This window comes from Heptranchias perlo, chromosome 8 (assembly GCF_035084215.1).
Source record: "Heptranchias perlo isolate sHepPer1 chromosome 8, sHepPer1.hap1, whole genome shotgun sequence".
NCBI lineage: Eukaryota > Metazoa > Chordata > Chondrichthyes > Hexanchiformes > Hexanchidae > Heptranchias > Heptranchias perlo.
This window is the reverse complement of record NC_090332.1, coordinates 19,540,276-19,566,952: the sequence shown is the minus strand read 5'-3', so window position 1 is coordinate 19,566,952 and position 26,677 is coordinate 19,540,276. Positions and strand designations below refer to the sequence as shown.

At 42.4% G+C, this 26,677-nt stretch overlaps 1 protein-coding gene across 1 annotated transcript in view; it reads right to left on the bottom strand.

The window, feature by feature from the left end:
- Nucleotides 1-26,373, bottom strand: part of LOC137324155 (potassium channel subfamily K member 12-like) — a 45,354-nt gene extending 18,981 nt beyond the window's left edge. The window contains exon 1 of the mRNA XM_067988297.1: nucleotides 26,034-26,373. Coding sequence (XP_067844398.1) covers nucleotides 26,034-26,373 — 340 coding nt within the window. The remainder of the gene's footprint in view (nucleotides 1-26,033) is intronic.
- Between the last annotated feature and the right edge of the window lie 304 nt (nucleotides 26,374-26,677).

Here is a 26,677-nt window from a genome sequence, read left to right as displayed (position 1 = left end):
CCTACTTCACACTGGTACTCTTCTACAATTTGTCCTTTCCCTGTTCACATTGGCGCTCTTCTCCCTTTTCCCCCTTAGTTCATCCTAGCACTCTCCTCCTGCTTCAGTTCATGTTGGCACCTTTCTCCCCTTCCTGTCAGTTCATGCTGGTACACATCCAACTCCCCCGGTTCATGCTGACAATCTACTCCTTCAATTAATATTAGCATTCCTCTCCTTTCTCTTTTCTCGGGGCGGAGCCGGGGTCGGCGGTGAGGGGCGGAGCCGGGGTCGGCGGTGAGGGGCGGAGCCGGGGTCGGCGGTGAGGGGCGGAGCCGGGGTCGGCGGTGAGGGGCGGAGCCGGGGTCGGCGGTGAGGGGCGGAGCCGGGGTCGGCGGTGAGGGGCGGAGCCGGGGTCGGCGGTGAGGGGTGGAGCTGATTTTCATCCACTGACTCCAAAATGCCAATGTGCGAATGAAATATGGACAATTGCAAATAAGATTTGTTGAAGAAAGAGGGGTGGATTGACTCAGTGTAGACATGGTATTAGGATAGATTTCCTGGGGAAAAGATCTGTTACGGGAGTGAATTTATTTCTTGACAACGGCTGCTGTGCCTCCTGCTGCAGTTTTCTTTGTTCGCACGGTGACATCAACATTTTGGGCAGAAGCCAAGGGTGATATTAAGGAGCTGACTCAGAGCAGCCAAAACTGCCCAGCACAGACACATTTTGCATGTACCTCCACCCCGAGTCCACTTTCCTGCTCATGAATATATCAATTAAAAGGCACAGTTAGCACTTCTCACAGCCAACAATCTCACTATTTATTAGACACAAAAAGCTGCAACTGTTTATTTTTAGATGATAAGATTCTCTAAATAAGGCTTCAAAAAGAAATAATAAAGCTGCAAAAAAAACACATTGTGAATTGATGTTGGCCGTTAGAGTGCTGGCTGAAAAACCACAGAGAGGTCAATTTGGCCCGTATGAGACGACCTCCATAAGGCGCAGCTGGATCGAGCAACAATGTAAATTAGTTAAGAAATGTAAAGAAGATAGAGTGTAGAATGGTTAAAATAGTTATCTCAGAGAAAAGTAGTCAAAAATAATAAAAGTCGGCGGGGGGGGGGCGATGGTTTGGAATGACAGAATGAAAATACAGGACAAGCAAAAGTAAAGCGTTGAAAATGTTCTTTTTATTTAAAATTGGTTTTAAGTTTTTGTTTTTGCAGCATAGGATTATTAAAAGATGTTTCAGGATCACAGTTTGTGATGGGAAACATTTTAAAAAACTGGCCAGTCTGGAATTCTCTGAAGCTGCTAACAGTCTACGGGTTAACTTTAAAGAAATAGCAGTTTAGATTATTTGATTGTGCTATAATCATCAACTTACTTTTATATAATGCTTATGGTGTTAAAAAAAAGGTGTTTCACAAATGGAAACAGAGAGGGAAATGGGCGCTGATCCATGGGAGAGAGATTAGGAGTGACTGAAAACCTAATCGAAAAGAGGTTTTTTTTTTGACAATGCTTTTAGAAGGATGAGGGAGAAGTGGAGAGATGAAGAGTTTTAGGGAAGGAGTTCCAGAGAGTGGGGGAGAGACTCTTCCTCCACTGGTGGGGCAAACTGGGGGGGCGGGGTGGTGGTGGTGGGACTCATAAAAGACCAGATTTGAAAGACCAACGGGTGGGGGGAGGGGCCAGGGGGAATATAAGGTTAGTGGAAGTTGCAGAGATAAGTTGGTTGAAGGTCCTGGAAGGATATAAAGACAAGCGGGTAGATCTTGACTTTGTGCGATAGTGTAAAGCGGGTGACAGCGAGTCGAGGCTCATTTTCCATCTCTCCCGATTGTTATTGCCATGAACTATCACTTGACTTCACAGGAAGGATTTGCACCAGTTAATAACCATTTAAAACTGACTAACACCTGTAGACAAAAATTGGCCCCACCGACTTGGAGCAGATATTGAGCTCAACCGTCATTAACTCAGACAGCTTCAGCAATCTTACTCCTCCATGCATTCCATGTCATCAGGTTCAGTAACTCCACCAAGCTAGGTTTCTTGACGATGTTATCCAAGCTCACTGTTAAATTAAAATATTCCATATATACTGGGAAATTCAGTTTTGCAAATCATCGCTTGTTATAATTATTCAGCTATATGGATCAAATATTACCTTCTAAACCCATTTCCCATTTGTCCTCATGTGTTTAGCCTTAGTTACAATGATCACTGGGCATTGAGATGTAAGCAACAGATCAGAAGTGATTTTCTTTGATGTTTCACAGGAAAGAAATATTTTAACAGCTCATAAGAATGCCAATTACAGCTGGATTGGCCTGCCTTGGTAAACAAATTAGCCTTTCTGATTTCCTTCTCTCCCCAACAATACAACTTGTGCAGAGTTCTAACCTGATAACAAACAAGGATACAATCAGGAATGCTTTGCTGACCAATCAGAACCCAGATTGCAGACTTAGAACTTGGGGGCAGACCCATTCAAGACGTTGACTGTAGTGAAGGGACCGAGTGTGATGTATCCAAGTTTGCTGATGATACAAAGGTAGGTGGGAAAGTAAGGAGGATGCAAAGAGGCTGCAAAGGGATATAGACAGGTTAAGTGAGTTGGCAAGAAGGTGGTGGATGGAGTATAATGTGGGGAAATGTGAGGTCATTTACTTTGGTAGTAAGAATAGAAAAGTAGAATATTTTTTAAATGGTGAGAAACTATTAAATATAGGTGTTCAGAGAAATCTGGGCGTCCATGTACAAGGACCACAGAAAGTTAGCATGCAGATACAGCAAGCAATTAGGAAGGCAAATGGCATGCCGGCCTTTATTGCAAGGGGATTGGAGTACAAGAGTATGGAAGTCTTGCTACAATTGTACAGGGCCTTGGTTGAGGCCTCACCTGGTGTACTGCGTACAGTTTTGGTCTCCTTATCTAAGGAAGGATATACTTGCCTTGGAGACGGTGCAACGAAGGTTCACTAGATTGATTCCTGGAATGAGAGGGTTGTTCTGTGTGGAAAGAATAAGTAGAATGGGCCGATACTCTCTGGAGTTTAGAAGAATGAGAGGTGATCTCATTGAAACATATAAGATTCAGAGGGGGCCTGACAGGGTAGAAGCTGAGAAGCTGTTTCCCCTGGCTGGAGAGTCCAGAACTAGGGGGCATAGTCTCAGAATAAGGGGTCGGCCATTTAAGAGTGAGATGAGGAGGAATTTCTTCACTCGGAGGGTTGTGAATCTTTGGAATTTCTCTACCCCAGAGGGCTGTGGATGTTCAGTCATTGAATACATTCAAGGCTTAGATTGATAGATTTTTGGACTCTAGGGGAATCAAGGGATATGGGGATCAGGCAGGAAAATGGAATTGAGGCCAAAAATCAAACATAATCTTATTGAATGGCGGAGCAGGCTCAAGGGGCCGTATGGCCCAATCCTGCTCCTATTTCTTATGTACTTATGTTCTTACTAGAACACCCCAGCTGTAGAATCAACTAAACAGAGGAAAGTTACAGATGCTTTCTGCACTGCTAACACTTTACACACTTTAGACCAATGTATCATTATACCTAAACAGAGAGCTGCATAAATCAATCGTTTTACTCGAATTCCACCGTATAAATAAAACAACAATGTCGATCCATTTTTAAAAATGAAGGTGAGGCTGCCCTTATAATTCATAATTCAAGGCATCTCTCTTTAAAGAGGCATTGATCCAGCATTATAGAGTCTTGCAACTTTACCATTTGTACACACAGAACAGGGCACATACACTCAATCAGATTAAGGCAATGATGCCTTTGTATTGCCGATTACATCTGGTGCTATACGTTAATTTTATTCAATCAAAATTAAAGCAAGGCATTGAGATAAGTCAAAATTCACATTGCAAATAATTACACTACAGTACAATTAACATCTAATGCAGTGTAACACAATTTTGGGGCAACACAGTATTCTTTTGAGAGAAGAAAGCTCCTAACCTTTCCAAGAACTAGAATATCCCCAATGCAGTGGCACTGACCCTTTAATAAACTATTAATTTCCCTCATGGATTACACCAGAACCTGGAACTGTCTTAGTTATGCAAACACTTAACTTGCTCGTATCAAATTGCTCTTCCTGCTATTTTAACAAATCTGTTAATATGTTTATTTTACACAGGTTAACACCTCAGTTAAGATAGCTGAAAGAGGAATTTGATATGAACACGTGAAACCATCTTATGATAGCATCACTTGTGGTAATTTTCAGGTTTATGTGGCCCAATTGTTTTTAAATTAGGATTAGTATCCTCTAACTTAGCCGGCAAAGAACTGGAATTTCAAGAACTATCTATTATTGTTTACACAATGCTTCATTTACTTTTTAACTCTGAGCACTGGAAGGCTTTATCAAAATCTAACATGATAGTTTAAAATTATCCTTTTCCCTCATTATTAGTTCTTTCTCCCCCATTTAGATCCGCACCATGTACTAGGCTGAGGCTAAGGGCAGACAAGTGACTTGCTCCCATGCCACTGCCAATGCTGCCCTGAAAATGGCCACTAGGAGCTACAAGTGTGTAAACTCTTTCATTAAAAATGATCTTCATGTGATAACTTCACTTCAGATACTCTTTGGCCAGGCAACTGTGCGCATGTTTAGATGGAAGAACCTAAATGAAAGTAATTAATTAGAAACGAGGTTAACGATACTGTATTACTGCTCTCGGAATCAAACAGCAGCAGAGAGCTCACCATTGCTCTCAAATGCTGTTGAATCAATTTGCACTGAAGGAGGCAATTGACTGAGACCTGGTCATGTGTCAGAACATGTTGTGAAGGTGTCCTCGATCAGCCCAGATGGGAGCAAGCCACTTGTCTGCCCTTAGCCTCAGTCAAATTGAGCCAGCTGTGATCAAATATAAACTATTCATGGAATAAGCAAGAATATTGCAATCATGTTACAATTTGCTTCTGCTGCTCCTAGTCCACTAAGGAAATGCTGGAGGCATATTCACTTGATCGAATGTACAATGCTACCAAACTCTAAGGAACTGTGAGTGCTTTGATTCTGATGCATTGTAATAATAAAACTACCCATTGGAAAAACAAATATTGCTTTTGACAGAGCAATATGTAGATGATAACCAGCTCAAAGCTCAAACGATTGGGAAATTAAATTAAAGGGTATGACGGTTGAGAAGCAATGGCAAACATTTAAAGAAATATTTCAATATTCTCAACAAATATACATTTCATTGAGAAATAAAAACACCACAGGAAATGTGATCCACCAGTGGCTAACTAAAGAAGTTGAGGATAGTATTAGGTTAAAAGAAGAGGCCTATAATGCTGCCAAGAAGAGTAGTAAGCCTGAGGGTTAGGTGAATTTTAGAAACCAGCAAAGGACGACCAAAAAATTGATAAAAAGGGAGAAAATAGAATAATAAACTAGCAAGAAATATAAAAACGGATTCTAAGAGCTTCTACAAGTATGTAAAAAGGAAGAGAGTAGCAAAAGTAAACGTTGGTCCCCTAGAGGCTGAGACAGGAGAAATTATGATGGGCAATCAGGAAATGGCAGATGCATTAAACAAATATTCTGTATCTGTCTTCACAGTAGAAGACACAAAAAGCATACCAGGAACAGTGGGGAAGCAAGGGGCTAATGAGAATGAGGAACTTAAAGTAATTATTATCAGTAGAGAAAAAGTACTTGAGAAACTAATGAGACTGAAAGCCGATAAATCCCCAGGACCTGATGGCCTACATCCGAGGGTTCTAAAAGAGGTGGCTGCAGATATAGTGGATGCATTGGTTATGATTTTTCAAAATTCCCTACATTCTAGAACGGTTCCAGCGAATTGGAAGGTAGCAGATGTAACCCCACTATTCAAGAAAGGAGGGAGAGGGAAAACATGGAACAATAGGCCAGTTAGTCTGACATCAGTCATCGGGAAAATGCTGGAATCCATTATTAGGGAAGTGGTAACAGGGCACTTAGAACATCATAATATGATTAGGCAGAGTTAACATGGTTTTATGAAAGGGAAATCATGTTTCACAAATTTCTTAGAGTTTTTTGAGGATGTAACCAGCAGAGTAGATAAAGGGGAACCAGTGGGTGTAGTATATTTGGATTTTCAAAAGGCATTTGATAAGGTGCCACACGCAATATAAGGGCTCATTGGGTTGGGGGTAACATATTAGCATGGATAGAGGATTGGTTAATGGAGAGAAAACAGAAAGTAGGGATAAACGGGTCATTTTCAGGTTGGCAGGCATAACTAGTGGGGTACAGCAAGGATCGGTGCTTGGGCCTCAGCTATTTACAATCTATATTAATGACTTGGATGACGGGACCGAGTATAATGTATCCAAGTTTGCTGATGATACAAAGCTAGGTGGGAAAGTAAGCAGTGAGGAGGACATAAAGAGTCTGCAAAGGGATATAGACAAGTTAAGTGAGTGGGCAAGAAGGTGGCAGATGTAGTATAATGTGGGGAAATGTGAGGTTATTCACTTTGGTAGGGAGAATAGAAAAACAGAATATTTTTTGAATGGTGAGAAACTATTAAATGTTGGTGTCCAGAGAGACTTGGGTGTCCTGATACAAGAAACACAAGAAGTTAACATGCAGGTACAGCAGGCAATTAGGAAAGCAAATGGCATGTTGGCCTTTATTGCAAGGGGGTTGGAGTACAAGAGTAAGGAAGTCTTACTACAATTGTACAGGGCTTTGGTGAGACCTCACCTGGAGTACTGCATACAGTTTTGATCTCCTTATCTAAGGAAGGATATACTTGCCTTCGAGGCGGTGCAACAAAAGTTCACTAGATTAATTCCTGGAATGAGAGAGTTGTCCTATGAGGAGAGGTTGAGTAGAATGGGCCTATACTCTCTGGAGTTTAGAAGAATGAAAGGTGATCACATTGAAACATATAAGATTCTGAGGGGGCTTGACAGGGTAGATGCTGAGAAGTTGTTTTCCGGGGCTGGAGAGTCTAGAACTAGAGGGAATAGTCGCAGGGCAAGGGGTCGGCCATTTAAGACTGAGATGAGGAGGAATTTCTTCACTCAGAGGGTTGTGAATCTTTGGAATTCTCTACCCCAGAGGGCTGTGGATGCTGAGTCGTTGAATATGTTCAAGGCTGAGATAGATAGATTTTTGGACTCTAGGGGAATCAAGGGGTATGGGGATCGGGCAGGAAAATGGAGTTGAGGTTGAAGATCAGCCATGATCTGATTGAATGGCGGAGCAGGCTCGAGGAGCCGTACGGCCTACTCCTACTCCTATTTCTGATGTTCTTATGTTCTTAACTAGCTCAAACTCAAATTAAATGAGGGCTAGGTCAGTGGGTTTCATGCTTGGCCACATTTTCCTCACTTACTGCCCGGTGGCCAATGGTGGAAAGGATCTCCACAGGGATTGTGGGCCTGCTTGTGGTGGCCTCCATCATTAAAGGACAGCAGGGACCTAGAGCAGCCTGAATAGAAGTTCTTAAAGTTTATCACGCAACCAGGTGCAAATAGCCACATGGGAATATGATGTAATGTTGGTAATGGAGGCCTGGCTCAAAAAAGGGCAGGATTGGGTACAAAATATTCCTGAATACAAGACATTTAGGAAAGAAAGGAAAGGAAAAAAAGGAGGAGGGGTGGCAGTATTGATTAAGGAGAATATTGCAGTGCAGGAGAGAGAGGATGTCATTGAGGGGTCAAGAACTGAATCTATTTGGTTGGAGTTAAGAAACAATAGAGGCGCCATTATACTACTGGGTGCATTCTATAGGCCACCAACTGGTGGCAAGGATATAGAGAGCAAATTTTCAGGGAAATTAGAGAGAGGTGCAAGAGCTATAGAGTGGTGATAATGGGGGACTTCAACTATCCTAATATAGTCTGGGATAGTAATACCATAAAGGGCAAAAAGGGGAAGGAAATTCTGAAGTGTGTTCAGGAGAACTTTCTTGATCAGTATGTTCCCAGCCCAATGAGGAAGGAGGCATTGCTGGATATGGTTCTAGGGAATGAAGTGGGTCAAGTGGAGCAAGTGTTAGTGGGGGAACATTTAGGGAACAGTGATCATAGTATCACAACGTTTAGATTACTTATGGAAAAGGACAAGGAACAATCTAGAGTAAAAATACTTAATTGGAGAAGGGCCAATTTCAGTGGGTTGAGAACAGATCTGGCCCAGGTAAATTGGAATCAAAGATTGGCAGGCAAAACTGTAATCAAACAATGGGCGGCCTTTAAAGAGCAGTCTAAGTACGTTCCCACGAGGGGGAAAGGTAGGGCAACCAAAGCCAGAGCTCCCTGGATGACGAAAGAGTTAGAGAGTGAGATGAAGCAGATAAAGGGGGAATATGACATATTTCAGGTTGATAATACATTTTTTTGTATTCGTTCATGGGATGTGGGCATCATTGGCAAGGCCAGCATTTATTGCCAATCCCTAATTGCCCTTGAGAAGGTGGTGGCGAGCCGCCTTCTTGAACCGCTGCAGTCCGTGTGATGAAGATTCTCCCACAGTGCTGTTAGGTAGGGAGTTCCAAGATTTTGACCCAGCGACGATGAAAGAACGGCAATATATTTCCAAGTCGGGATGGTTGTGATTTGGAGGGGAACGTGCAGGTGGTGTTGTTCCCATGTGCCTGCTGCCATTGTCCTTCTAGATGATAGAGGTTGCGGGTTTGGGAGGTGCTGTCGAAGAAGCCTTGGCGAGTTGCTGCAGTGCATCCTGTGGATGGTACACACTGCAGCCATGGTGCGCTGGTGGTGGAGGGAGTGGATGTTTAGGGTGGTGGATGGGGTGCCAATCAAGTGGGCTGCTTTGTCCTGAATGATGTTGAGCTTCTTGAGTGCTGTTGGAGCTGCGATCATCCAGGCAAGTGGAGAGTATTCCATCACACTCCTGACTTGTGCCTTGTAGATGGTGGAAAGGCTTTGGGGAGTCAGGAGGTGGGTCACTCGTCGCAGAATACCCAGCCTCTGACCTGCTTTTATAGCCACAGTATTTATGTGGCTGGTCCAGTTAAGTTTCTGGTCAATGGTGGCCCCCAGGATGTTGATGGTGGGGGATTCGGCAATGGTAATGCCGTTGAATGTCAAGGGGAGGTGGTTAGATTCTCTCTTGTTGGAGGTGGTCATTGTCTGGTACTTGTCTGGGGCGAATGTTACTTGCCACTTATCAACCCAAGCCTGGATATTGTCCAGGTCATGCTGCATGTGGGCACAGACTGCTTCATTATCTGAGGGGTTGCAAATGGAACTGAACACTGTGCAATCATCAGCGAACATCCCCATTCCTGACCTCATGATGGAGGGAAGGTCATTGATGAAGCAGCTGAAGATAGTTGGGCCAAGGACACTGCCCTGAGGATCTCATATGTCTCAATACATGTGAGAACCAGGCTGAGTATAGAAAGTACAGAGCAGAAGTGAAAAAGGAAATAAGAGGGGCAAAGAGAGAGTATGAAAATAGACTGGCGGCGAACATAAAAGGGAATCCAAAAGTCTTCTATAGGCATGTAAACGGGTAGTAAGAAGAGGGGTGATTAGGGACCAAAAAGGAGATCTACGCATGGAGGCAGAGGGCATGGCTGAGATATTAATGAGTACTTTGCATCTGTCTTTACCAAGGAAGAAGATGCTGTCAAAGTCACAGTAAAAGAGGAAATAGTTGAGATGCTGAATGGGCTAAAAATTGATGGAGGAGGTACTAGAAAGGCTGGCTGTACTTAAAGTAGATAAGTCACTCCGTCTGGTTGGGATGTATCCTAGGTTGCTGAGGGAAGTAAGGGTGGAAATTGCAGAGATGCTGGCCATAATCTTCCAAACCTCCTTATATATGTGGGTGGTGCCAGAGGACTGGAGAATTGCAAATGTTACAACCTTGTTCAAAAAAGGGAGTAAGGATAAACCCGGCAGTTACAGGCCAGTCAGTTTAACCTCAGTGGTGGGGAAGCTTTTAGAAATGATAATCCAGGACAAAATTAATAGTTACTTGGACAAGTGTGGATTAATAAAGGAAAGCCAGCACGGATTTTTTAAAGGCAAATTGTGTTTAACTAACTTGATTGAGTTTTTTGATGAGGTAACAGAGAGGGTCGATGAGGGCAACGTGGTTGATGTTGTGTATATAGACTTTCAAAAGGCGTTTGATAATGTGCCACACAATAGGCTTGTCAGCAAAATTGAAGCCCATGGAAGAAAAGGGGCAGTGGCAGCATGGATACAAAATTGGCTAAGTGACAGGAAACAGAGAGTAATGGTGAACGGTTGTTTTTCGGACTGGAGGAAGGTATACAGTGGTGTTCCCCAGGGGGACCACTGCTTTTTTTGATATATATTAATAACTTGGACTTGGGTGTACAGGACACAATTTCAAAATTTGCAGATGTCACAAAATTTGGAAGTAGTTTCTAGGACAGGGAGTTGGATAGTAATAGATGTCAAGAGGACATAGACAGGCTAGTGGAATGGGCGAACACATGGCAGATGAAATTTAATGCAGAGAAGTGTGAAGTGATACATTTTGGAAGGAAGAATGAGGAGAGGCAATATAAACTAACTGGTACAATTCTAAAGGGGATGCAGGAACAGAGAGACCTGGGGGTGTATGTGCACAAATCTTTGAAGGTGGCATGACAGGTTGAGAAAGCGGTTGAAAAAGCATATGGGATCCTGGGCTTTATAAATATAGGCATAGAGTACAAAAGCAAGGAAGTAATGTTGAACCTTTATAAAACACTGGTTTGGCTACAACTGGGGTATTGTGTCCAATTCTGGGCACCGCTCTTTAGGAAGGATGTGAAGGCCTTAGGGAGGGAGCAGAAAAGATTTACTAGAATGGTTCCAGGAATGAGGAACTTCAGTTATGTGGGTAGACTGGAGAAGCTGGGGTTGTTCTCCTTAGAGCAGAGAAGGTTGAGATATTTGATAGAAGTGTTCAAAATCATGAAGGGTTTAGATAAAGTAAATAAAGAGAAACTGTTCCCATTGGCGGAAGGGGCGAGAACCAGAGGGCACAGAATTGAGGAGATTGGCAAAAGAACCAAAGGCGACATGAGGAAACACTTTTTTACGAGTACTTATGATCTGGAATGCGCTGCCTGAAAGGGTGGTGAAAGCAGATTCAATCATGGCTTTCAAAAAAGAATTGGATAAATACTTGAAGGGAAAAAATTTGCAGGGCTACAGGGAAAGAGCGGGGGAATTGGGACTAATTGGATTGCTCTTACAAAGAGCCGGCATGAGCTCGATGGACCAAATGGCCTCCTTCTGTGCTGTAACCATTCTATGATTCTATGAATTTTTTAACTGTATTTTTGCAATTTTCTTGAAAGTATTTTTTTTTTACAAGTTTCCTATTTTAAAAGTTGCTTTAATCCTTTTTAAAGGTTCCCCAAGTATATTAAAAGTATATGTATGAATTTTTACAGTGTTTTTTTTTCTTACTATAACCTTGTGGGCTTCACCCTGTTTGAGCAGGAGGTTGAGGAGGACGACTGCAGCGATGTCAGGATGCACATGAACAGGAGACCGCCCCCAGTCACTGCCTGCTCCCCACGCCTCCCTGTCTACAGATGCAGTTCACCATCACCCTCATCAATGTTTGATAAGACTGTGCTTCCCCTACAAAGCAATCACTGAGTTGTAGCAGCTGTCAGACATTGGAGGGCACAGCTCATCTAACTAACATCTGAGGCCGCCGCCAAATGAATCCACGGCCATCGAGGTCCTCCTTTGGCAACAAAGTCAACTCAGTTACTAACTGACATCGAACTCTCCTCCACAGCTTCCAAAGTTCCCATTTGGAGATAATTCTGCTATTCCTTCACACGGCATTCCTCCACCTTGCCCCAAATCATTCTGCATGCATCCCATTAGTGATAAAAACATCTCACAGACAATAAACCTGACAACTTCCTTACTGTTTAGGTGTTAACTGTTGTGTGGCCCTTCATCTTAGTCTAACTGGAGAGTGACGAATCCCCAGGACCAGATGGTTTCCATCCCAGGGTTTTAAAGGAAGTAGGTGAGCAGATTGCAGATGTCCTAACTATAATCTTTCAAAGTTCTTTAGATTCAGGAACTGTCCCTCTAGATTGGAAAATTGCACATGTCACTCCGCTTTTTAAGAAAGGAGAGAGAGGGAAACCGGGGAATTATAGACCAGTTAGCCTAACATCTGTTGTGGGGAAATTGCTGGAGTCTATAATTAAGGATAGGGTGACTGAACACCTCGAGAATTTTCAGTTAATCAGGGAGAGCCAGCATGGATTTGTGAAAGGTAGGTTGTGCCTGACAAACCTGATTGAATTTTTTGAAGAGGTGACTAAAGTGGTGGACAGGGGAATGTCAATGGATGTTATTTATATGGACTTCCAGAAGGCATTTGATAAGGTCCCACATAAGAGACTGTTAGCTAAGTTAGAAGCCCATGGAATCGAGGGAAAAGTACGGACTTGGTTAGGAAATTGGCTGAGCGAAAGGCGATAGAGAGTAGGGATAATGGGTAAGTATTCACATTGGCAGGATGTGACTAGTGGAGTCCCGCAGGGATCTGTCTTGGGGCCTCAATTATTCACAATATTTATTAACGACTTAGATGAAGGCATAGAAAGTCTCATATCTAAGTTTGCCGATGACACAAAGATTGGTGGTATTGTAAGCAGTGTAGATGAAAACATAAAATTACAAAGGGATATTGATAGATTAGGTGAATGGGCAAAATTGTGGCAAATGGAATTCAATGTAGACAAATGTGAGGTCATCCACTTTGGATCAAAAAAGGATAGAACAGGGTACTTTCTAAATGGTAAAACATTAATAGCTGTTGATGTCCAAAGGGACTTAGGGGTTCAAGTACATAGATCATTGAAGTGTCATGAACAGGTGCAGAAAATAATCAGTAAGGCTAATGGAATGCTGGCCTTTATATCTAGAGGACTAGAGTACAAGGGGGCAGAAGTTATGCTGCAGCTACACAAAACCCTGGTTAGACCGCACCTTCGGAAGGACATATTGGCCTTGGAGGGAGTGCAGCGTAGGTTTACTAGAATGATACCCGGACTTCAAGGGTTAAGTTACGAGGAGAGATTACACAAATTGGGGTTGTATTCTCTAGAGTTTAGAAGGTTAAGGGGTGATCTGATCGAAGTTTATAACATATTAAGGGGAACGGATAGGGTGGATAGAGAGAAACTATTTCCGCTGGTTGGGGATTTTAGGAGTAGGGGGCACAGTCTAAAAATTAGAGCCAGACCTTTCAGGAGCGAGATTAGAAAACATTTCTACACACAAAGGGTGGTAGAAGTTGGAACTCTCTTCCGCAAACGGCACTTGATACTAGCTCAATTGCTAAATTTAAATCTGAGATAGATAGCTTTTTGGCAACCAAAGGTATTAAGTGATATGGGCCAAAGGCAGGTATATGGAGCTAGATCACAGATCAGCCATGATCTTATCAAATGGCAGAGCAGGCACGAGGGGCTGAATGGCCTACTCCTGTTCCTATGTTCCTAACTACTTCTCCTGCAGTGGCAGGAGGTTCTGAAATGGCTGACTAATTATTTGCAGCAGGAGCCTTGGGGAGATTAAGACGGTACTTCCTTGTCTCTGGTTTTGCAAAAAAAGTGTAAAATGGGTGTAAGCAGCTGAGCTCCTGTGCAGCCTTTAAAAAGACAGTTCAGCCTGCACACTGCAGCTGTCTGGAGACAACGAGGTGAGAGAGGTGCAGTCCTGTGCTCTTTCACTTCACTCTCAAATAACTTCACTGCATGTCTAAGCAAAATTTTTATTATACTTGTACAGAATTATGACCACTCAAGGGCAGCATCTCTACCCAGAGGGCAGCAGGGCAGGGTCCCATCCAGGAATGGAAATAAAAATTGGGAAAAAAGTAAAACGGGCGGGAGATTCGATATCACCCATTTTACACTATCGCCTAAAGTCAAAATTGTCCCTGTAGTGTTTAAACTCTCCAGACTCTTCACGCCTCACTCCTACCTTGACCAGATGATCCTGACAGCTCTGGTGCCTCATATATCACAGTCTAACGTACCCAGAGTGCACTAGCAGTGCAACCCCAGGAAACTCGAAGCTGCTTCGCCTGTGACTGTCACTCTGAGATATGCAAATAAGGCCAGCGAGGACTCAACAGGCAGATTGTGGGAAGGCTCAGAAAGCATGAGAGAATTCGACAGAAGGGTTTTAAAGGCACGGAACAGGAGGAAATTTCCTCGCTCAAAAAATTTCCTACGCCGTTTAGACACTGTTAATACGCTGAAAATGGTGAGGAAATTCACCCTCTGTATCTTGAACAGGTGCGGGATAAAATTGCTGCTATAAACAGTCTTTAAATATATTGGCACTGATTTAGAACACATGTAGAATAACAAATGCCTGAAAGTGCATTACCAGGCCCTAACTCAATGAAGGAGCATCAGTGAGGTCATAAACATTTGTAAATGCCACCTGACCTCCAAGATTGAATTTCAGTTTGTTAATCAATTAGTTGTCTTATATCGAATCTATGGGTTGAATTTCTGCCAGGATACTCCTGCTCGTGATCACCTGATCATTATGTGGTGAGCCCTATTCAAAAACCACAAGATGGATTTTCCTCATCAGCAGATTTACTGCAGGGAAGTGCAATAGTACAGGGAAAGAGCAGGGGAGTGACTAATTGGATAGCTCTTTCAAATAGCCTGCACAGGCACGATGGGCCGAATGGCCTCCTTCTATGCTGTATGATTCTATGATTTTTAAAAAAAAATTAGACATCTTTCTATATAAATCGAATGTTTACAATTTAAAAATCCCTACTTTTGGCACTCATGCTGTCCTGCTCCCCCTCTCATCCTGCTGGCAGGCATACTACAATACCTGCAGCCATAATGGCAAACCCACTCCCTCGTCCTGTGACTGCAAGTGGCTTCTGTGAACACACTATTTACGCCCGTTCTCCAAAGTTTCCATGGATCGTCTGCCGAAGTTACCTGTCGTTACATTTTTGTCACACTTTTTGTGTCAGCTTTTTCCCATTTTAAGTTCCTATGTCCATGTTTGACAAGGCTTTTGCCTATGTAAACTTTTCACAATGAATGCACAATCATGGTGCCTCTGCAGTAGCTTTCTTTTCCTGAAGCTTGGAGACGGTGACTATTAACCTTTCTATTAGATGTTTTTACTTTGGAATTTTTCATTTTTAAATAATATATTTAAAAATTTGAACATCTTCAACTGGAAGAAAAGGAACAAGTCGAGCCACAACCCCGACCCATGAAGATACTAGATGACTTGTAGGCTCTGGGCCATGGAATGTCCACCCCAGTCAGATACTCACTGGCCCCGATCCATTTTTAAAGAAAGACCTGCCCTGCTCTGATTTATAAAATATACCAGCCTCACTCCGTTTATTAAAAAAATGTGAAGGCTGGCTGTATTGCATTCAAAAAGAATATATAGAGGGAAAACTGATTTATTTTTATTTGAGGCGCTGGTATGGTGGCGAGGGCTTTCCTCCTCTTCCCCCTCCCCTCAGTTCCTCCTCCCTCTTCTCTTCCATCTCTCTCCATTCTCCCTTTTCCTTCCATTTCTCTCCCCCCTCCTCTATCCCCTCTTCCCTCCTCTTCACTCTCCCCAAAACCCTCTCTCCTCCTCCCGCTCTTCCTTCCCTTTCCCCTCTCCCTTTTCTCACCTCGTCCCTCCCTGCTCCTCAGCCTGTGCTGCAGGGAAACTCCGGAGCTTCCACCAACTCTACTTCTCTGCTTCCCACATTGCCATACGCTTTGCTCTTTAGCTATAAATAAGAATACATCAAAGTATTACATAAAAATAAGGACAAAATGTATGATGTTAAAATGGTGACTGAACTATAACAAGATGCTCTGGTTGAATTATACCCCACCCTCTAACTCTGCTTCACCTAAAGACTACATTTGATCTGCAACGCCACGGGAGATTGACCAGTAGACATTTAAAATGTTGATGCAATTAGTGGGTGGGCTGAATTAGCAGTTGCAGAATTGACGAAGCACAGTAGACTACTTAGGACATTATTGAAATGTAGAACCTGAAAGTACGCTGCTTAGACATGACGGGGTTTGTTTTGACATAAAAGCGTGCAATAAAAATTCACCTCACAGTATGGAGCAACATAGAATTACAGCTGGGTAATGTTAGTCAGACTGTGTCTATAATTGCATTTTCAAACAAATCAAAATGTCTTTGGAGGTCTGTCTGTCTCAGGCATTTCTCATTGAAAGCACCAAACCCTATGTGAACAGGACACATGCAGACTCTGAGGCGATAAACACATTTAACCTCCTGATACAGACAAAGAATCATTAACAGGAGAAAATCTTCTAATCATTCACTGACTATATCATTGTTTGTTATTTTCAAACCCAAAGCAGATACTGATCTCTCAGTTGGAGCTTGACAATTTCTGGGTTTTCTAAGAATCATAAAAAATGCCAGCCTAGAAGGAGGCTGTTTACTCCATCGTGCCACTGCTATCACCACATTAGAGCTATCTACTCTAATCCCATTACCCTGCACATTCCCCATTGCCTTTAATACTTTTTCTTCTTCAAATGTTTATCTAATTCTCTCTTAAATGCCATGTTTGATTCAGCTTCAGTAGCCACTTGTGGTGATGCATTCTAGATTCTAATAATTGCTTGCATGAAAAAAATCTAACCCCCCTTTAGTGCTTCTAGAACTTATCCTGATTTTAAACTTGCTGTCACTGTAGTGTATTTTCTTTAGGCGCTCTTACATTTAGATATATATCTAATGTTATTAAGGAGTAACAGTCAATTTATGAAAAATATATTTTTTACATAAACTGGTTTAACTTTACAGTTTCTGTCCTAGATGCCAGTGACTATGTGGCTCTGTCTGAGAGGGCCACTACTCATGTGATGATGCATCTCTTGTTGTCATTATTACTTCAAAGTACACCAAGAAAGTAGAACAAAAGGACATCAATGGAAATTAAATCTAGAACAAGGTTAAGAAAAACTTCTGTATCCAAAGAGTGATAAATGTTTGGGATAATTTGCCAAGCAAGGCAATGGAGCTTTAATGGGACAGATGGCCTTTTCTCATCACTGAATTTCTTAAGCAAAATACTGCGGATGCTGGAAATCTGAAATAAAAACAGAAAACGCTGGAGAATCTCAGCAAGTCAGGCAGCATCTGTGGAGAAAGAAACAGAGTTAACGTTTCAGAACTGAGTTGAATTCTGACAAAAGGCTTTCGACCTGAAACGTTAACTCTTGATTCTTTCTCCACAGATGCTGCCTCACTTGCTGAGCTTTTCTAGCATTTTCTGTTTTATTACTGAATTTCTTAATATTTTTTTGCAAAATAAAAAAAAATACTTGGCTCATCAACCCCACTCCTTCCAATAATCATACAGAATCTGTATTGTTATGCACATAGTCCAATTTATCTAATTTGCTGGCAGGTAAATAACAGAAAGGATTAACGTAAGAATTTTTACAAACAGGAACAGACCATCAGATACAGCTAATCCAACCTATTTTGATAGATCAATCTCCCTACTGCCTTCTCGCTATATCCCTGGACTGTATTTTCCAAGAATGTCATTCTTTATTTTAAATAGTGGAGTTACATTAGTCATCATTAGCCCTGGAATCATTATTGATTTTGCCTACTTACAAAAAAATGAGTTAAAGCTTCATTCATTTCTGTTCCCATCTTTTTAAAGTGTCATGAATGGAAGTTGTCTAGACTAGGTAGTTATCTATTTTAAAAAATCTAACCTTTTCATAATCATATCCATTATTATTTGTGTGTTATCCAGACCACAAAACTGATATTTCTTCCCAAAGTTACTTAGTGAAAACTCCAGGATATCAGTCCAACATTTTAATTTACATAATTTGACAATGACTGCTGCATTTCACAAATGATATTCCTAATACAACAAAAACTTGCATTTATATAGTGCCTTTAATGTACTAAAATGTCCCAAGGCCCTTCACAGGAGCACAATCAGACAGAAACTGACACCAAGCCAACGAAGGAGACATTAGGGCAAGTAACCCAAAGCTTGGTCAAAAAGGTAGGTTTTAAGTAATGTCTTAAAGGAGGAGAGAGAGGTAGAGAGGCGGAGGTTTAGGGAGGGAATTTCACAGCTGAGGGCCTAGATGGCTGAAGGCACAGTAGGGTGAAAGAAGTGGGGGATGCACAAGAGGCCAGAGTTGGAGGAAGGCAGAGTTTATGGAGGGTTGTAGGGCTGGACGAGGTGACAGAGATAGGGAGGAGTGAGGCCATGCAGGGATTTGAACATGAGAATGAGGATTTTAAAATCGAGGTGCTTCTGGACCGGGAGCCAATGTAGGTCAGTGAGCACAGGGGTGATGGGTGAATGGGACTTGGTGCAAGTTAGAATATTGGCAGCAGAGTTTTGGATGAGCTTAAGTTTATGGAAGGTGGAAGATGGGAGGCCAGCTAGGAAAGCACTGGAGTAATTGAGCCTGGAGATAACAAGAGCATGAACAAGGGTTTCAGCAGCAGATGGGCCAAGACAGTGGTGGAAAAAGGGGATATTACAGAGGAAGTCGACAGTCTTTGTGGGGTCGGAAACTCAGCTCAGGGTCAAATAGGGCACCGAGGTTGCGAACAGTCTGGTGCAGCCTGAGACAGTGGCCAGGGAGGGGGATCCCCCTGGCCACTGTCTCAGGCTGCACCAGACAAGCAGTCCGACAAAACAGATGCAGTGGGTGGGGGGGGGGATCGAGAGAGGTATTGGTGAGGTATAGCTGGGTGTTGTCAGCGTACATGTGGAACCTGACATGTTTTCAGATGATATCGCCGAGGGACAGCATGTAGATAAGAAATGGGAGTGGGCCAAAGATGGAACCTTGGGGGACTCCTGAGGTAACGGTGTGGGGGTGGGAAGAGAAGCCATTGCAGCAGATTCTCTGGCTATGACTGGATAGGTAAGATGCTCCAATAGATCAAGAACAATAGTGTTCCAGGGAGTATTTGATCATCTGTCCTAATATTTCCTCCTTTGGCCCGGTGTCATAATATTTTCGGTTATGCCTCTGTGAAGTGCCTTGGAATGCTTTTCTACATTAAAGTCATCAAATAAATGAGAGTTCTTGTCGCTGGTGTCTCCATCTATATTTATTCAGTTCTTAATCAGATGATCATTCAATTGCTTTATAAAGGGATTAATTGACACACTGTTAATTGGTAAGGATCTAGTCTACAAATCAATTATTCTGCAGGGAGATAACATTTCTTTTAATCTCTAATCTTGCTTGAGGATTGTCAATTCTGCACTTGTCTTCTAGTTCTATGATCACAGTTCAAGTTAAGTATTCATATTGTCAGTATTTTAAAGACCTATCCCAATTCTCTTAGCTCCCCTGAGATCAAGTTCAATTCCATCGCCTCATTATGGAATGTTCCCACATCCTGAATCATCCCTGTCATCCCTCCCTGAAACCTCTCCAATGCATCAATAGTCTTTTGAAGGAAAAAAATGTTTTTTTTTGTCCACTTAGCAAATAAAATGGTTCAAAAATGGAAAGCAATGCATAGAATAAATTGTTCCAATCCTGAACTTAAATTGGAAATATGTGATTGCTGAATTTGTCTCCTGTACGACAGCATTGAAAACCAACCTATTGGAACCTAAGCAGTAATGTTAGTTTTTGATGTTACAGACGACCAAGATTAAAGTTAAAAAAAACTGTTTAAAAAAACAAATCTGGAGCAACGTTTTCCCTATTTAAGGGCAGATATTCTAAAGAGTCTTGTTTTCCGATCCACTTTTAAAGACAGAAGTTACAAAGAAATATTATCAGCATTGACATCCTTTTATTTTGACCTATCCACTTTTGTCTTCTCACCGTATCCCTCCATCCCTTCTCCAGAAATGAGCCTAATTGTGTCTGAGTCCATTTTTATTATTTGCTTGAGTGGCCTTCCCTGGTAAATTTCTTATCGTTTGGGAGAAAAGTTTCCTTCTGACTTTGATTCTTGCTCCTAACTTCATCGTTTTTAATTTGATATTTTCACTGTTGTATTATGTTACTTGACCCATGATGGCATTGGGTTTTATTTTACTGCCAATTACCAAGGAATAGCACTATCTTTATTTTAAGGCAATTATACATTGGGTTATAATTTTTCTATATTAATTTTATGGTATCTTATGCACGTTCTCTATGAAAACACACCTCATTATGATATGTAAATTGTTAACCCCCAAGTGAAGGTGATACAGTCAGTGTGGTTCTGCAAATATTAGTGTTTATGACTGGAAAATAGTGTTCCTTATTGTAAAAAAGTTAAAAATCAGATTCAAATATTGTTTTATGTTTTATCTGAAACTGAAGTAAGTCATTTTATAGTTAGGGGCTGGTGTACAAAACAATACTCACAATATGAAACTGTATGCATACATACCAATCATCTGTACAAATGCAAAAGGTGAGAAAAGACCATCAGGCCCATTAAGCCCACCCCATTGAGAAACTGTATAACCTCATACACTGTTCCAGGTATTCATCTCATCATGTTTTGCCCCATAGCTGTCTTCTGTTGTCACAACTAAATAACCACATTTTTTGGTCATTACTGCCAGAGCAACACTGAACATAAGGAATGCCTGTATACATCAGGCATCCAGGATTGCTTGTGTGGTGGATTCCTTTCAGAAGTTAAAAGTCCCACCCCAGGAAGTGTAATCAATCATGAGGAGATCATGCTCCTGCTGGCACTTTGTGCTGATTCAGCAGAGACCAGATGCTTTTCTCTGGCCTGGAGGAGGGTGGCCCATTCAAGCTGTTGTCGGTACCAGAATCCTGTGGTAGCAGGGATTTTTTTGCATCCTATTGTGACGGGATCCCCGGCACAGACAGAAACCCTTTCGAGGATCCCATCAAAAATGATTAAATTAGGCTAATCACAAAAAATTCACCAGAGTCGGCATAACATCAAAGAGAAAAATCTCGGCCACTATCTTCAAGGAGGTATTGTGTCAGGGCATCGAACAGCATCTGCCGTTAGTTGGACTTAGCCTTGCATGTTTAGGTTTTTAAGTTCTTTGTGTGGGAAGTTGCGGAAAGTGCGATGTGATAATGTCGCAGTGAGGGAAACAGGGCATCTGGGACCTGAGTGAACAGGGCAAACAACTGTGTATCTTGCTAACCAATCAGATTGAAGGTTTGTGAAATTAACAGCGCAAGGGCTGAGAAGGAAGTGTAAATTAGAGTGAGTGAATTCAATGTTAAATCAGGTACAGAAAGAGAAATAAAGAGAGGGAAAGAAAGGTTGGATTAAGAGAGAGAAAAGAGACAGAAAGGAAAAGTAAAAGAAAAAATTTAAAATTTAAAATTTTACATTTTTAAAATCTCCAACAATTAAAACCAGAAGGAATGAGACTCCACACTTGTAATAGTTAATTTTCAGTGCCATAGAGGTTGATTGGCAGTAATTAACACTTAGCATATCGTTAAACAAATCTCTGACAGCTAACAAGCTCCCTTTGTCTGAATCCAGGCTTAATTAAATATGCACTCCAAGACAGGCTCCTTGCCTTGCTTTAGACCAGCCCTAACTTTCTGTGGTCAGTTTAGTTCATATCTACCACAGCAACTTCACGTCATTCTACGCATTTCAATGGTGAGCCAGACAGCGAGATGCCGTTTTTGCGAAGCTAATGGCGGAGCGGCACAACTCGGACAGCAACTTTTGGATATTTGAGTTTAACTGCGCATCTGCTCCTCATCTGAAGCTGCTGTACCATTTGTGCATAAATAACGGCGAGTGCCATTAACCTCACCGTTACTTTGACAGCAAAATCTGGGCTACTGTCTTAAGGAAGCAGATTTTGGAAAAGGACGTAGTGGTCTGAAGTTAGTAGTGGTGACCTTTGGGACAGAAATGATCACACATGAAAGAATAACATTATCATTTGGCCCCATTAAGATCAGCTTTTCTTTTTTTGTGTATGAAATTTTAGACTGTATAAAATTTAGCATTGGGCTGCTCCGATGACTTGGTCAATAATTGTTCCATGAGGTATAGTACTGAACCACATAGACCAGGAAGGACACGGGTTTGATCCTTGGTCTGCGTTGAGTTAGCTCCACTGAGGCAGTGATGAGAACATTGTAATTGGCCTCAATCTGTTGTGTTTGCCAGCTGTGCTAGTCCATAGTGAGTTTTGCTTGTACCACCAGAGCTTTTAAAGTTACCCTATTCCACCGAGGCGAAGCATGCTCCAGATATTTTCAATGTGGGCTTCAGCTGTTGGTAGTGCGCCAGGAATCAGGACTAGATTTTAAAACTTTCTCCTGGTTCAGCTTTAACAGGATGTTTTTGGAATGGGCTACCTTCCATAATTTCTCAATCTACATTGGCCACGGAGGGGTGCGGGGGGTGGCGGGGGCGGAAAGGGGGAGACTGCTTCCTGCTGCTGTGATGCATTGATGGACTGCAGTTAGGAGCGTGCCCACATTGGGATCCAGAGGGTTGCCGTAGGGATAGTTCATCTTAATAATCAAATAATTATTTTCTATATATAGAATTGTTGCAACACATATCTGTGAGTACAAAGTTGAGTGGTCATTTTTCAGCTCTGTGAACGGTTCATGTCATATTATGCCAGTATGCCAAAGATTAAGAAAAGATTTCCATAGCAACTCCTACCAGCAGTGTGGCTAGAAAACAGCAAGGAATCAAAACTTCATCCCAAATCTCCATGGCACTAGGCATTAGTGCTCTAATGTATTGTACTACTGCACGCTATTGGAAAGATCATTAAAGAAAATGCTACTCTGGCTTGAATTCTTGAAGGTGAAAGCTGATATTCCCTGAAAAATGCTTCCCCCCTCCCCCCCACAACCCCCATTTTCTCTCCTTTCCTGACAAGGCAAGACAAGAAAAAAAAAGAGACGACAAGACAAAAGAGAGAATCGACAGACTGAAATTCATGCAGCCTCTTTATCACTGTTCCAAAACAGTTACAAAGGTTGTGCTGCAGTGATCCCAGAGATACACTAAGATCCTAATAAATGCCCTGAGGCCCAAGTTCGTTCAGATATTTGGAAACTCGATTATTTTTTTCCTTCAGCTTTCACCCCCTTCTCCTAAAGCTGTCAATTCATTGTGGAACACCGATCACCCTCCAACCTTGCCCAAGTAGCTGTTTGCCGTGTGTCCACCGAAACGGTGAATGTCGGCAAGCTATTTAACTGCTAGGGGCATTACAGACAACACCAAAGCGATTTTTGGGGGGGAGAAAAGCATTTTCATGTGTGCACACTTTCTAGTCGGAGTCACTGGACGGGGATCGGCACTGGGAACTCTGACTGATTTCCCCCCTCCTTGACCCAGGAACACTGATGCCAATTGTGATGTCCCCTAACACTAAAGTGCTTGAGATCAGCTAAATTAGCAAAGAGCAGAGATTGAGTGTGGGAGCTTTCTGGTCTGTGGGAGAAGCCAACTTAGCACTCTCAAGCTTCCTGGTGTTAAATTTCAAAATGCATGCCACAAACATGGGAAGGAATGCACTGTGACACCTGGTAAAAGAACTCCTGAGTATCTGCATTCATGGTACAAATTTCCTCGATGCTGAAACTCAATTCCAAATGTGATTGATTACTATTAATAGAGATCAATCTTGGAGCCCATGTACAAAAACCATCGTAATGTAATCAACTCATTAGTAAGGGTCAATATTCTCAAATCCTCTACCTAATGCCATTGTGGGAGCACCATCTGCACAAGGGCTGCAGGGGTTCAACGAGAAGGATCAGCACCACCTTCTCACAACTTCTTGGGAAGGGTAAAAAATGCAGACTTGACAGCATTGCCCAAATCCCGAGTACAAATTTTTTTAAAAGGCCACTGATTTGTGGTTTTGACAGAAAATGGATAATATCACAGATTGCAACCCCAAAACTCCAGTAAAACTCCTGGAAAATTTTGTAATCCCATGCATTATAAACTGGAATATAAGATAGTCATATCGAGAAATCATGGAAGTTCTTAGCACAGTTTTCCATCTATAAAAATAAGTGCGCCATGGGGCGGAGGGGGACTGCATATTTGGAAAAATCACTCCTTAACGATCCTATGGAACTATCTGAAGAGCCTATCTCAGTGTCCTAGTCAACATTCTTCGCTCGACCAATATCACCAAAAGTAGATTAATTGGTCATTCATTTCATTGTTAGTTGTGGGATGCTGCTATGCATAAAATGGCTGCCGCTTTCACCTATACAATGACAGAGATTGCACTTCAAAGTAATTCATTGCACTTAAATTCCTTTAAGACTTTATCAAGCGAAGTGGTAAGATGTTACATAAATGTAAGTCTGTTCTGCTAGGTGCAATTAACAGGAAAAATGCCATATGATGTATTCCCATAATTTGCATCTCATTATATGTCTGCCCAAGAAATTTCCACCACATTCTGCGTGAGTTGTACCAGGAAGCTGGTGTACCTGAGCGGAAAATCCGGCTTACGCTTTCTTATGCATTCCCAGTTTTTTATACACACGCTCACAGTCACTTTTGACAAACTCACACTTTCTCACATACTTTTTCCACACATACACTTTCTCCCTCACACACGCACATATGAACTGGCAAATGCAAGTGATAACAGCCTTACCCTCAGCTCAAAGATTTGTCTTGAGATGTCAGGTGTGATTTTAGCAGTGATGTTGTTCTGTGGTATACACTTTTTGCTTTTCTTACATTATAAAAAACAAATAACCACAAAAGCTGCAGGACCCAAAGGCAAATAGATTACCTAATTTACAAATCTAAAAAACCTACATGGTGACATTTCATTTTTTAAATTAATTTTTCATAGACTAGCACAAAAACAGTGGAAATCAGCAGTCAGTGAGATTTACCATTGTCATACGCCCATTCAAATACACATATACATAATTTCACACACTTCCACTCATACACATATACATCATTTCACACACTTCCGCTTACACACACATATACATTCACACACTTCCACTCACACACACATATACATTCACACACTTCCACTCACATACACATATACATTCTCTCACACACTTAGACTCATTCACACACTAATTCACTTTGCCAAAAACACAAGCACACAGATTCATAGATTGAAATCAATTCATATACACAAATACTTGCTCCACAGACACACACTAAACTCACATAAACAGTCATAAATATATTCATACACTAACCTCACTCACTCACACATTTACATATTACAAATATTCACACTCACCCACCCAAATGCACACAATGAAACTTACACTCAGGAATTCACACTCACTCCACACTAGAACTCACACTCAGTCTTATACACACACATGCACGCACACATGAACAGACTTACACAAATACACTCACATACACACTCTTAGATAAGTACACATTAAAACTCACACTCATACACAGTGATATTCTTACACTTTCATTCACTGACCCTCTGACTCACATTCACTGATACTCCACACTCAGACTCACTGACACACTCACTCAGACTCACTAACACACTCAGACTCACTGACACACTCGCTCAGACTCACTGACACTCACTGACACACTCACTCAGACTCAATGACACACTCAGACTCACTGACACACTCACTCAGACTCACTGACACTCACTGACACACTCACTCAGACTCAATGACACACTCACTCAGACTCACTAACACACTCAGACTCACTGACACACTCGCTCAGACTCACTGACACTCAATGACACACTCAGACTCACTGACACACTCACTCAGACTCAATGACACTCACTCAGACTCACTAACACACTCAGACTCACTGACACACTCGCTCAGACTCACTGACACTCACTGACACACTCACTCAGACTCAATGACACACTCAGACTCATTGACACACTCACTCAGATTCACTGACACACTCAGACTCACTAACACTCTCCCTTTCTGAAACCCCCACTCAGCCTCTGGTTGATCACTCACTCACTCACTCAGGACTGAGATGGACTTTCTTACCGATGGTGGACACCACAGTCCCCACGAAGTAAAAGGCTCCGGTGAAGTCCCACCTGGGTCTCAGGGTGTCGGCGTGGATTCCGGCGGCGATAGCTGCCTCGTAGTCCCGCAGGAAGGCGCTCAGCTCCCCGCCGGCGATGTCGAACTTCTCGGCGAAGTTGCGCAGAGTCCGGTTCCACCTGGCCCGAGCCTCCAGCTCGGTGGGCCGCTCGATGGCCGAGAACACGGCGGCCCCGCACAGCAGGTAAGCCACGATGAGGAGGGCCAGGAGCACGAAGCGCCCGTTGTCTTCGTTGAGATGCAGGAGAGCGCAGCCCCGGGCGCTGGCGCTGCCCATCATCCGCCGATCAGCAGCACCAGCGCACTCCCTCTGCCAGGGGCACCCAGCGCCCGAGCACTCATCAACCAAACTTTGAGGGGGCAAACTCTAGCAAGGAAATATACCCCCCCCCCCCCACCACCACCACCCCTTCCAGCCTTTGAGAAGGTCCAAGCGCCCAACCGACCTCAGCCTGGCCTTCCTTGGCTCCCAATATTGGACATGGAATCTCACGTAGTAAATAGCCACAACTTCACCCTATATTCACCAGCCAACCGATCTGTCAACAGGAAGAATTTCAACTGCTGCTCTACAATATTTTTCC